This window comes from Condylura cristata, unplaced genomic scaffold (genome assembly GCF_000260355.1).
Source record: "Condylura cristata isolate star-nosed mole 26May11 unplaced genomic scaffold, ConCri1.0 scaffold00013, whole genome shotgun sequence".
NCBI lineage: Eukaryota > Metazoa > Chordata > Mammalia > Eulipotyphla > Talpidae > Condylura > Condylura cristata.
This window is the reverse complement of record NW_004567114.1, coordinates 50911541-50924447: the sequence shown is the minus strand read 5'-3', so window position 1 is coordinate 50924447 and position 12907 is coordinate 50911541. Positions and strand designations below refer to the sequence as shown.

General features: G+C 35.0%; 1 protein-coding gene across 1 annotated transcript in view; it reads right to left on the bottom strand.

Moving 5' to 3' along the window:
* The window catches only part of STRN3 (striatin, calmodulin binding protein 3), a 77289-nt gene that overhangs the window by 26891 nt on the left and 37491 nt on the right, over positions 1–12907 (bottom strand). Inside the window, exons 4-7 of the mRNA XM_004681959.2 lie at positions 12786–12867; positions 9323–9496; positions 5643–5772; positions 4045–4186 (exon numbers count right to left, since the gene is read on the bottom strand). Coding sequence (XP_004682016.1) covers positions 4045–4186; positions 5643–5772; positions 9323–9496; positions 12786–12867 — 528 coding nt within the window. The remainder of the gene's footprint in view (positions 1–4044; positions 4187–5642; positions 5773–9322; positions 9497–12785; positions 12868–12907) is intronic.

Below are 12907 nucleotides of genomic sequence, written 5' to 3'. Positions count from 1 at the left end.
AATCCCCGGCCAGCATACCCACATGGTGTGGCAGACCTGTCTGACCCGCCCACCGCTACACTCAGCAGTGTACTTTGTCAACTGCCTGTTCTGCTCCCCACTCTGTGTCTGGCGAATCCTCTCACCCACCACACCTTTGGCCTGTATCCCAGAGTTCTGTAAGCATAAATAAATAAATCTTAAAAAAAAAAAGTCAAGCAAAAATATCTAAGGTAATATCTGTTAAACTTTTGATACCTCCAGAGTCTTGCAGGCTTGCTAGGCCTCACTGTCTTAATCTACACAGTGGATAAAGAGCAGTGTTTTTTACTTCCCTTATTGATTGCTATAGGTGGCAAAAAGTAAAGAAATTTTCATAAAGGCACATAGAAATCCAATTACTAATATATTTTGAGTTTCCCAACACGATCATACATAGTATGTAAAATGCTAAATCTAAAACTAAATTAATTGTGCTACCTTAAATTTCCTCAAAAGAGGTTGCGCATGATTAAAATGAGTATGTAAGCTTATATGTCAAATCTGCAAGTTGTAATACTGTTTAAAATTCATGTAGTATAACTAATAATTTAAAAAGAAAATTCACTTTTTACATCCTCTAATCATAAAATTTCCTGAAAACTATTCTGTTATCAGGTATTGGTCTGTCAACTTACTGAATATTTCAGAAAAAAATGTGACCTAAGGATTTTGCACTCAACTTAAAGCTAATAACAATTCTTATTTTTATAACTGACTACTAAAAGTAAGACATTTTGAGCAATTACTTTTGAAAACTCAAAAAATAAACTAAAAAACCTTAAATAGCATTAACTTCAAACAGGCATTTAGAAAAATTATCAAGACAGTTTTAAAAAAGACCTTTTTATGGAAAAATAAAATTGTGAATAGCTCTAAGGTTGCAAAGGTCAGTGAAATAAAGCAAAGGGAGTAAGAGTAAGTGTAAAGAACAGGTTGGTGAATGTGTATATGCACAAGCAACATCCTGAAAACTTGCCTGGTATGTAACAGCTGATTTGATACTGCTTATAAGAAAAAGATAAGAGCAAAAGGGAAGAGGCAGCATAATCTTCTACAATTTGTTTTTTTTTTTTTTTTAAACTAGGAGGGGAAAAAATACAATGAAATGTGGCTGAATCAGTTACAGGAACATTTCTGTTTAAAAACACACACACACACACACAACACCAAAAAAATTGTCCCTTTACTACTCACAACCACAAAAGCGTAAAATTCTAGTGTGGTATTTCTAACTACCAAAGCAGAGAAATAAGAAAAACAAAGTGTAACATAAATTTACAACTAACAAATAGTATTGATTATGTTGAAATACAAACATTCAGGTATAAATTACATTTTATAATTTATAAATCTATAGAGATCAGTTATAAAGTACAGGAAAAAATAACTAAACATCCTTAAAATACATAGTTTCTATAAGAAAACAGCAAAACTAGAAATGCCCACTCTAATTTTTGATTATGAAAACTAAAACTCAGAGTGACATGACAAGAAAAACTGGATTGAAAGCTCTCTAAAATACAGTGACTTCATACAACAAAAGGATTCCAAATTAGAGCTATAGAATACACTGCTAGTATACAAAGTAAGAAGTAACTGATCCATTGTAGGTGGAGTACTGATTGCTTCATTAGAACTATTATATATATATACACACACACACAAACATACACATCCCACCGGTGTCCTTTACCTAATAATTTAGCCAAAAACTATCACATTCCCATATAAAAGTTTACATTTTAATTAATGCATTCATATATTCATCATCCTTGTTCTGAAAAAACTAAATACACCAACTGAGTAGAAATAATCAACTTCAGAAACACTACAAATATCCTTTGACAGTTTTCATTTCCAAAGGAAAGAATCTACTTGTAAGTCTGAGTCTTTTTTCTCAATAACCTAAAATGCTTTCAAGATGTCCCTGTTTTATTTGAAAGATGAGAGACTGTCAGTAACTTTTATCACACAAACAGTTTCAGGGCATTCTCAAATATTAACAGTAAAAGTAAAGTAGGTAGTGAGTGTCATTAGACACCCACTAATTAGATCTTCTCTTGAAACTGTACTCAACAGTGAAAAGTATTTGCATAGAATGGCCAAAAAAATATACATATTACTATGGTACTTTTATCAAAGAAACAATGTTATCTTACATAATTCAAATTACTGAAATGTTTAGCCTTTTGACCAGTGGTTAAATTTCCAGGAGTTCGAGGTTAAAAAAATAATCAAAATGTGCATCCTAGTAGGGTCATGGTTGAATAAATAATGGGTGTACTGAAAGATTATTATACTACTACTGAAAAATATTGCAAAAGAACAAGATATTAAGTAAAAAGTGTGGGCTATAAATCAGCCCACAGCCAAATCCTTTAATACATGTTTTTATATAAATGTAATTAGTTATATAGTAGCTAGTTACAGGTGATTCTTAGTTTCCTTCTTCATATGTACTTGTGAGTTCTAAAACATACAAGAATTATAAAATAATCATTTATATATTTACATAAATAATCCAGAAAAAGATAAACAGTACTTTAGAAATCACTAGAAAAAGATAAGGTATTTGCAATATTGAATGGGTTCCACAGAAGTTAAAAAGAAAGCTTAAATAATTAGTTGTTTCTCTTAAGTGAAGCTAATTCTTCAGAAGGGTAAACTAGAATATAGCAATTGATCTTCAAATGGGTAAGTACAAAAATATACTAGAAAATAATTGTGATTTTCATGTTTTCAACTAATATGTCTCTTTCCACTTAAGAAATAAAGATGTAGTAAACAATATTTGAGATTTCTAAACAATTGAGTCATCTAGTAACAAAATTTTGATCTTGTAAATATACCATTTGTGTCTAGTCAATATATTATTTATTATGTTAATCTCCACTGCTATTGATAATTTTCAGTTTCAATACATAAATGAGGCAATTTTAAAATCCAAATGTTTCCAACTTCCAAAGCCACTTAAAAAAATATCTAAGGGGGCCCTCCCTGGTGGCACAGCGGGTTAAAGCACAGCACTGAGAATCTAAAGCCACTTCTGCATGAGTTCGATTCCCGCCTGCCCCGGAGGTGACCATATGGCGTGGCAGACCTCTCCTGACCCGCCCGCTGCTCCCCTCAGCAGTGTACTTCGTCGATCTGCCTGTTCTACTCCCGGCTCTATCTCTGGTGAATCCTCTCACCCTCCGCATCTCTGGCCTGTACCCCAGCTCTATATGAATAAATAAATCTTTAAAAAAAAAAAATATCTAAGGATAATTCCACTTGCTAATAACTAAGCAACATTCCTGTGAAATATACATTAAGGTATTTAATACATTAAGGTATTTAGTAAAATTCTTTAGGCAGAATCTGAGTTCTATCTATCAAATAACATGGTAAATGAATACTTAATAGAAATAGAATACTTAAACCTCAGCTATAATCTTTTAGTATTCTTTTTACATTTTCACATTCTACTTGGATATTAAGAGTATAATAATAAAAACAGAATTGAGTTTCTCCCTTCTAGTGTTTCTCCCTTCTAGTTATGGTTAAATTATTTTTAACCTTATATATCACTTCTACAGGTTAGGCCCTAGTATTTGCACGCTAACTTTTTTATATAACAAAGTTTACTACTTTCATTAAAACTTTTTCAATGCAGAACTATAATTCAATATTAGCAGCTTTATCCCTTCCTCGTGGTAAGTCAGGTAACACCATATAGGCATTGTAAAAAGACAAAATCTTCTTAAAACCTAGACACATTACGAAATTGAATAAGGGAAATGTTTACAACTATACACAAACTTATCAGGGTCCTCCAAAGTTATATTAAACATAAGTCACCAAATCTATGTAAACTGGCACAAATTACTTTGAAGTTACTCAATACCACTTCCTCTTGCTTTCAGCATAACTACCATTATGTAGTTATAGTCCAGATAACCACATTGCCATATAATATTTAATTAAAAATTTATCTTTTAGGGATAGATGTTCTCCCACCCCTGTATTTCTCTATGTCCTTACCCCATTCTGTGCCATCCCCTGAACTCCGTGCTTCCCCAGCTCCTTCACCATCTTCAGCATTCACTAAAAAATCAAATTCTTTCAGTGCTTCCTCAGTATCAGGATCATCAGTAAGGTCAGCAGCTAAGCCTTCATTACCTATCTGTAAACAGAACATAAGCCAAAATTATCCTAAATTTTAAAGAGGTCTCTTATGTTTTCACACAATTAACCTAACATTTATACCCCAAATTTTAAATTACATAAGTCAAAATTTCTAGAATTTCCATGTAGTTTGCTAATCTCAAATTATACCCTGAAAAATTCTGAACAGTGTTATAAAAAGACTAGTTGTAAAATGTGATACAAATAATGCAAAAGCAAGTATATTTAAAATGCTTACCAAGAATAGTTAATCTTTAATTATAAGATTCAGTTACCCTTATTAAAAACTATTCACTCAACACTGTAATATCAAGAACTAATCTTACTAAGAATGGCATATATAGTCCATAATTCAAAGACACAGGGCACAGCTAATAAGGATATTAACTAATGTTAAGTTGTAACAATGATCATTTTAATAGTGCTTTAATTCCCAAAACAGCAAAATAGTAAATAATCAACAAAGTAGCTATTCACCTGAGAGAGTACATCACACCTGGGAGAGAAGTGGAAAACTTATTGTAGACTGGGAGCTTGAGGAACACAACCATTTTCCCCATTGTAACATAGGAGCCAAAAGAATCACAACTGAATCTATCTTCTTATACTCATTATAAAAATTCACAAATGGATCATCTTATCTACTCTTACTCCTATAGTTAACATATACCTCCTCCCTACAAACAGATAAACCTGTTTCTTGTATTTATGAACAAAGTAATTTTTTTATTAATTCTTATCAAACAATGTCTTTTTTTAATTCATTTTTTTATGCATACAACAACTGGGGTACAGGCCACAGATGCTAGGGTGGGGTTGAGTAGGTGAGAGGATTCACCAGCGACAGAGTGGGGAGCAGAATTGTAGATCTTCTGAAATACATTGCTGAGGGAAGCAGCAGGGAAGACAAATAAGATCTGCTGCACCATGTGGGCAGCTACCCAGCTGGGGCTTGTGCTCATGCTACAGTGACTGAGGATAGTTTCACAGTACTGAGGCTTACCCCCTTATATCACCAGGGAGGCCCAAGAATGTGAATATTAAAGCAAACATTTACAATCTGTAGAGTACTCCCTCACTCACCAAGAGCATCATTATTATAGCTTCAATTAATTTTAACTTACTGACATATGGAACAGAGACTTAAGCAGTGATTCTTAGTTGTTGCCAGAGTGAAGAGAGAGTTGATTTTTAAAAATTTAAAGGGAAGTTTACATTGGACTTGTCCTATAAATAGTCCTTTCATTGACACTGGCTATATTAGAATAAGACAGCAAATAACAATTACTAGTACATGCTGTTAATTCAGTAAGACTTACTATAAAACTTTCAAGTGACATGGCAAAATAAAAACAATTACATTCCCAATGTAACTCAAGTCATTTTGAAAATCCTATTCTAAGTAGATGAGTATATATATTCTACCCACAAAGAAAATGATATCAAGTTCCTACTTTGTGTTTATTCATTCGATGTTTGTCTTTTCCTTCTGGGATGCCTTCAATCATGTCATTTTCCTCCTCTTCGTCACTGTCATCGGCATTTTCAAAGAAATTGAATGTCTCAAGAACATCACCAGAGGGCCTGTAAAAGGGGGGTATTAAAAAAAGGTGAATCGGGCCCTCCCTGGTGGCCCAACGGGTTAGGACACAGCACTGCAAGCTGGCTGCTGCTGCTTCAGTGCAAGTTTGATCCCCTACCCTGGAGGTGACCCACATGGCAAGGCAGACTTCTTCTGACCTGCCCGCTCCTCCCCTTAGCAGTGTAATTCGTCGACCTGCCTGTTCTGCTCCCCACTCTGTCTCTGGTGAAGCCTTTCACCACCCCTGCACCTCTGGCTTATACCCCAGTTCTGTATGAATGAATAAATAAATCTTTAAAAAAAAAAAAGTAAATCAAAATATACCAATGATTAATTCTAATATTGTTATTTGGTTTAAAAGAAGTAATTTAAAACAATACTTGATGGTAGCATGAAATTCAAATAGCCTACTTAAAACACTGAGTCTCAACATTTTACAAAATGAAACAATGTAAATTTATATTCTGTGATTAAAGTGTTATATTGATTTTTCCTCCAATATTTATTGTGCAAAATATTCTACATACTGCATCAAAATAAATCCTTTAGTCTAGACACTCAAATGTGTTACTTTATCTCAAAGCGCAAACAAGCAACTTAACAGCTTTACAACCTCGTATAGCTTGATCTAGAATCCAAGTTTATCTGGTTGCCCATCCAGATTCTAAATTTAGTAACATATCAATCCTTTTCACAGATTTTCTTAACTGAAAATCAGGAACCTTAATTTTCTAAAGAAATGTTTCTGAGTCTTTTGGAACCACACAAATAATTTAGTAGGTAAACATCTATTTAAGAGTATACGGTCACAAGAGAATAACCTAAAACTTAGAGGTGTTTGAGTCTCCCTTATTGGTTCCATTAATCCAAATTAAGGCTATAATACAATTCAGGTTATTCTTAAAAAGCACTTTAGGCCCTCCCTGGTGGCGCAGCGGGTTAAAGCACAGCACTGAGAATCTAAAGTCGCTTCAGCATGAGTTCGATTCCCGCCTGCCCCAGAGGTGACCACATGGCGTGGCAGACCTCTCCTGACCCGCCCGCTGCTCCCCTCAGCAGTGTACTTCGTCGATCTGCCTGTTCTGCTCCCCACGCTGTCTCTGGTGAAGCCTCTCACCACCCCTGAGCCTCTGGCCTGTACCCCAGTTCTGTATGTACAAAAAAAAAAAAAGCACTTTAATGTGACATAATGTTTAATAGATCTACAGTACTTTGCCTAATCCAATACATTGTTTAGAGTTCAGTATAAAAACTAAATGCAGAAAGATTAACTCTTCCAAGTAAAATTAGTAAAAACAAACATAAACTAACCACAAATCTTAAGTACTTCTGAGTTCAATATTTGTACCTTAATATTTGGGGGTTAAAAATGGCAAAGAAAATGTTTGATAAAATTAGAACTTCAATGACAGAAAAACAGAAAATTGTAAATTTAGGATATGAGAATTTATTTTAAACTTTGATAAATTATGTATTATTGCCCTTTGCATGCAAAGTTTGTCTTTAAAATGAGAACTTATGTTTTACTTTTTAAAAATTATATTTGATCACATGAGTATACATACATGGTTTTAAGCAAATAGAGCATAACTAGTAAACTTCACTACTGGAAAAATATTGAAGAAAATTTAAAGAGTAGCTTGCAGATTAACTCAAAGTGCAGCACTAGAAGCTATCGCAGCCACTGCAGCACAAGTTCAATTCCCAGCCAGGGAGCTGACCCACAGGGCCCTGCAGACCTCTCCTGACCCACCCGCTGCTCCCCTCAGTAGTATAATTCATCAATCTGCTTGTTCTGCTCCCCACTCTGTCTCTGGTGAATGATCTCACCCCCAGTACGTCTGACCTGTACCCCAGTTCTATATGCAAAAATAAATAAATCTTTAAAAAAAAAATAAAGAGAAGTTTACAGAGTTGGAGAAAATTTCACAAGTCACTCATGTGATGAAGAACTTTTGTCTTCTGCCAATGAACCTCCTCACAGCCTGTTTAATCTGCTTGCTGGTCTTGGCACTCACAACAAACACAAGTGTGTTGTTGTCTTCTTTCTTCATGGCTAACTCAGTGGTCAGGGAGAACTCAATGATGGCAAAGTAGTGAAGATTTTTCTCCTGGGAGAATTCTTATGAGGATATTTGGACTGTCTTTGGAGTTGAAAGTCTTGGGCCTCCCACAGATATTTTTTTTTTGTGGCTATGGGTGCCTTTCAGCACTGCTTTTCTGGCACTCAAAACTTTTGCTTTGGCTTTAGGAGTAGCAAAAGCGTCTTTCTTTACTTTTGGCATAAAAGTAAAAAGTTCAACCTTACTCTCTAATTTTACACTGAAGTTATTTATCTCACACTTTTCAATTTTTATTAGTTCTTTCAAATCTTTGAAGCTTTTAAAGTGATAAGCTATATGTTTTGCAGATGTATTATCTCAGTTCTCTTGGAAAAGTAAGTTTTGAAAGTCTTTTGTTTCAGGTTTTCTGAGTCCCTTTTTGTTTCCTTTGGTCTCTCTTTTCACATTTAAGTCATTCTCTAAATATTCATTTTTAAGATTGAGGTTAAAAAAAAAAAAGCTAACCGGATATAAGATGAGGCTGTCCAAAAAGCTGGCTTCACCATGGCCTGACAGTACAGAGGTCCAATTATTTCACTGGCAGAGCTCTATCAGTATAACGGATCTTTTGTGTTAATGTAATTAATTTCAGTATCTTACCTAGAAGGGTTATAATTTCAGCTGTCAATCAAACAAGCCAAAATGAAGAAAACAGGGAATATCACTGCTCAGCTAGAGATAAATCACATAATCTTCCTGTTTTCAGAATAGTAACCTACCCTACCTTATAGTTATATGATTTCTTAAGAAATCAAAAATTGCCACTTCACCTTCACCAGAATACACACCACTACTCTTGGGTTAGAAGAGATACCAGTTTGTGGGAAAAGCCTTAAAACTAAACTAGATCAGGCTCTCCCTGGTGGCACAACCGGGTTAAAGCTCTGCACTATAAAGCTCTCAGAAGTCACTGTTGTATGAGTTCGATGACGCACCACATGGCAAAGCAGACCTCTCCTGACCTGCCCGCTGCTCCCCTCAGCAGTGTTACTCACTGAGCTGCCTGTTCTGCTCCCCACTCTGTCTCTGGTGAATCCTCTTACCCACCACATCTTTGGCCTGTACCCCAGTTCTGTAAGCATAAATAAATAAATCTTAAAAAAAAAAAAAAAAGGTAAACTGTATCTTCTTTAAAAAAAAAAAAAAAAAAAAAAAACAATTAAAAGGGCCTCCTGGTGGCCGAGGGGTTAAATCTAAGTGCTATCACTGCAACAGACCACTGCAGGCAACTGAGTTCAACCCCTAGCCAAGGAGCCAACCCACTTATTAGGGCACAGCAGACTTCTACCATCTGCTCCTCTCAATCGTGTATCTTAGATCTGTCCGCTCTGTTCCCCACTCTATGTCTGGTGAATCCTCTCACCCCCATACCTCTGGCCTATACCACAGTTCTACACAAAAATAAATAAAATCTTAAAAAAAAAATTAACCTACTAAGTATATGTCATACCTTTTGATTTCTTGTCCTTTTTGCTTAGGAGATTCACCTCCATTCAGGATCTGTTCTAAATTCTTTGTTTCTACTGATCCATTTGGTTCTGAATTAGATAGTCCAAGTAATGACCTTACTCGCTGAGACCGTACATCTAATATTGTATCTGTGTAACCTACTTCCTGAAGATATCTGTAAGAGAAAATTACAAATATTAAAACCCATGTGTTATCATCTGCCAAGACTGAAAACCATGTTAATAGACTTTTAGAAAAATCCACAATTCTATAAAATAGACTACTTTGTCTCAATTTTCCTATATAGACTAGTTCTAAGACAGTAAGATCAATTAAGAAACATACAGTATGGTAAGCACTGAATAAGGAACATTTATTTTGGAAACTAAAAAGTTCTATAGCCATAAAAGGCTATTAGAAGTTTACAATATATAGTATATACAAAATTAGATGTGCAAGAAGTGGCAAAGAATGAGTAAAATTACACTTCAAAACAATGATATGATGTTTAAATCTGAGTTGTTAGCCAAAGGTTGATGGATAGGCTGTTCTTCTAGTATCTAAGCTCTTAAGATATTAAGTCATTACTGTGGTTCATGGTCTTCAAATTTTCTACATAGAGGGTACTTAATCTGGAATCCAGAATGAGATGGGAAGAAAATGGGCCAGATAATGACATTCTTATAGATTAGTCACAAGTGTCTGTGTGTGACAAAGAATTTCTACCTGAAATATTTGATAGAGTAAGGAAAATGCTAAAGAGGCGCATGATAAAAGAACAGAAAAAAATTAAAGACAAGGAGATTTGTTGCGACACTAATACAATCAGGAGTTGAATAAAAGAGTAAGTTTGAGATAAATAAGCAAGATATCCTCTTAGAGACTTGGTGTACAAATAAATATGGCAAGAGAATAAAGATGATTTAAGAATTTCAGCAATTTTCAGCTTTCTAGTTCAGGTGATTGAGTGATGATTCAATTTAGTAAGATGAGGAAAAGGAATCAGAATCCAGTTTATCAAGTATCTATCTGACAAACATAAATCTATAAAAGAAACATTTACTATGGAAAGGATAAAAAAGGTCAAAGTTCAGAAAAGATGGACTAAGTATATAAATTTGAGAGTCATGCTTGGTGGTATTTGAAGCCAGAGATTTAAATAGGGTTGTTACCCAGAGAAAAATAGTAAATAATAACAGAAAGCCTGGGATACCAAAACTGAAGAGCTAGATAATAAGAGGAACTCAAGAAAATGAAAAGAAAGTACTTCAAAAATGAAAGGGAGAAATGAAATAGTGGTACACGCTATGATACTTTCAGAAGTAACTGTTAATTATCTATCTGTCTGTGACAGTTATTTCTGTCGAGTATCAAAATGGAAAACAGAATAGACAGCTGAAAAATGAAACAGGAAGACTATGGAGATATCTTAAAGAGAAAGGGTTAGTGCCCTCCCTGGTGGCGCAACGGGTTAGGACACAGTGCTGCAAGCTAGCCGCAGCCGCTCCACTAGGAGTTTTACCCCCAGCCCTGGAGGTGACCCACATGGTGCAGCAGACCTCTCCTGACCCACCCGCTACTCCCCTCAGTAGTGTACCTCGCCCATCTGCCTGTCCTGCTCCCCACTCTGTCTCAGGAGAAGTCTGTCATTGCCCCTGCACCTCTGGCCTATACCCCAATTCTGTATAAATAAATAAGTAAACCTTTAAAAAAAAAAAAAAGAGTAAGGGTGAGAAGTAACAGAATATAAGTCTAAGCATTGGGATTAGGCATTTATGAAATAACTATGCAACTGTTTTCTCCAGTATAGTCCCACTCTTCTGTATAATGTGATTACCTTTTAGGAAAAACAACTATCACACGCTAACCTTGCTGCATGAATGAGCTGACAAGAGCTTATATAGCCCAGGTTTAACAAAAAATATTAAAAACTGGTTGTTGAGTAATTGTGGGATCTTATCAAGTCAATGCTAATCCTCAGAAACTAGTCTAGAATATCCTGACATCTAGAGAAAATGATTTTCAGTATAAAGAAATAAAATTAATACACAAAGAAGTAGAAAACTAGAGTAAGAACGTATCCCAGATGTTTTTAGTCTATCAGACATCTTCAATGCTACACCAGTTATTTTTTTAAGCAAAGAGATAATTTCATTTAATAAATGCACACATTTACAGCTTCTTACATTAACTTCCAATGAATAAAATTTACTTATTTCATAATCTCATTTCCCATCTCAATTTTTTGCACTTCAAGAGTTTTTCTTATTTTAAGTAAAATTTAAAATTCTGTGATATTTTTCCCAAGAATTAATGAGAGAGGAGCAACAGATGGCAAGATGATCGAGACTGGAGTTTCAGATAAATATAGCAAAATTACTGGTGGAAAAGGGTGAAGAGTGGCAGCAAGAAAGCTAAGGGTACTACCAAAGGGGAATGGGACATGGAGCCTAACCTGAAGTTAGAGAAATAAAAATTGCCACAGGTAGAATAGTTCAGGAGGAAAATGAAGTCAAGGATCTGAACATAAAAGTAAGATGACCACGAGAACATAAAATATCCCAGAGGTTTTAGTAAACAAAATGAAGTGTCTAACCATGCTTTACTGGGTTCCCGAAGGAGGGTAATGATGTCTACAGTTGAAGGTTGATTAATTACAAGTCATCCAGGACACAGATTCAAATGTAAAAGATTTTAAAATACGAGAACAAATGTATTAAAAGAAAATATTTACCACAAAAGTACTTCTAATACAGCAAAGAACTCAAATTCCGAAATGTTTTTCAAAGCTTCAAGCAAAAATTGAATTTGACAAGTCATTTTCGTAAGTTTCAAATAATCAGTAAAATTCCTTTTCTGGCCCTCCCTGGTGGCGCAGCCAGTTAAAGCACTGCACTAAGAAGCTTAAGCCACTTCCCATGAGTTCAATCCCCGCCTGCCCCGGAGGTGACCACATGGCGCGGCAGACCTCTCCTGACCTGCCCGCTGCTCCCCTCAGCAGTGTACTTCATCGATCTGCCTGTTCTGCTCCCCACTCTGTCCCAGATAAATCCTCTCACCCTCCGCATCTCTGGCCTGTACCCCCGTTCTGTACAAATAAATAAATAAATCTTTAAAAAAATTTTTTTCATTAAAAAATAATAATAAAATAAAATAAAAAATTCCTTCTCTACTTAAAAGAAAAACCAAATATGTAAATTTTGCAGTGATGTGAATGAGTGTTTACAAGCACAAATTCTGTATTTTTTGTTCCATCATTCAAATCACTCACTGTTAGAAACATTCTATCCTATAAAAAATACTGTGAAACTTAGAGAAAACTTTAGTAACAGCCCAGTGTCAATAAAACAAGGCAGCAATATGAAAAATATACACTGTCCCACTATCATAATTGCAAATTAACTGAAGGCAAACGCTCTCAATAGTAGATTCTTAAGAAAGCTGAAAATGAACCATTCACTCACTGTCTTAACAGCTGTCTTCCTTGCTTCCACGTTAACTGGCTATTTTGAGGTGCCGTAGGAGCCTCTGTGTCTTTGGTTTCTTCTATAAATTTAATAAAAAGTGACATACTCGTTACTTTAAA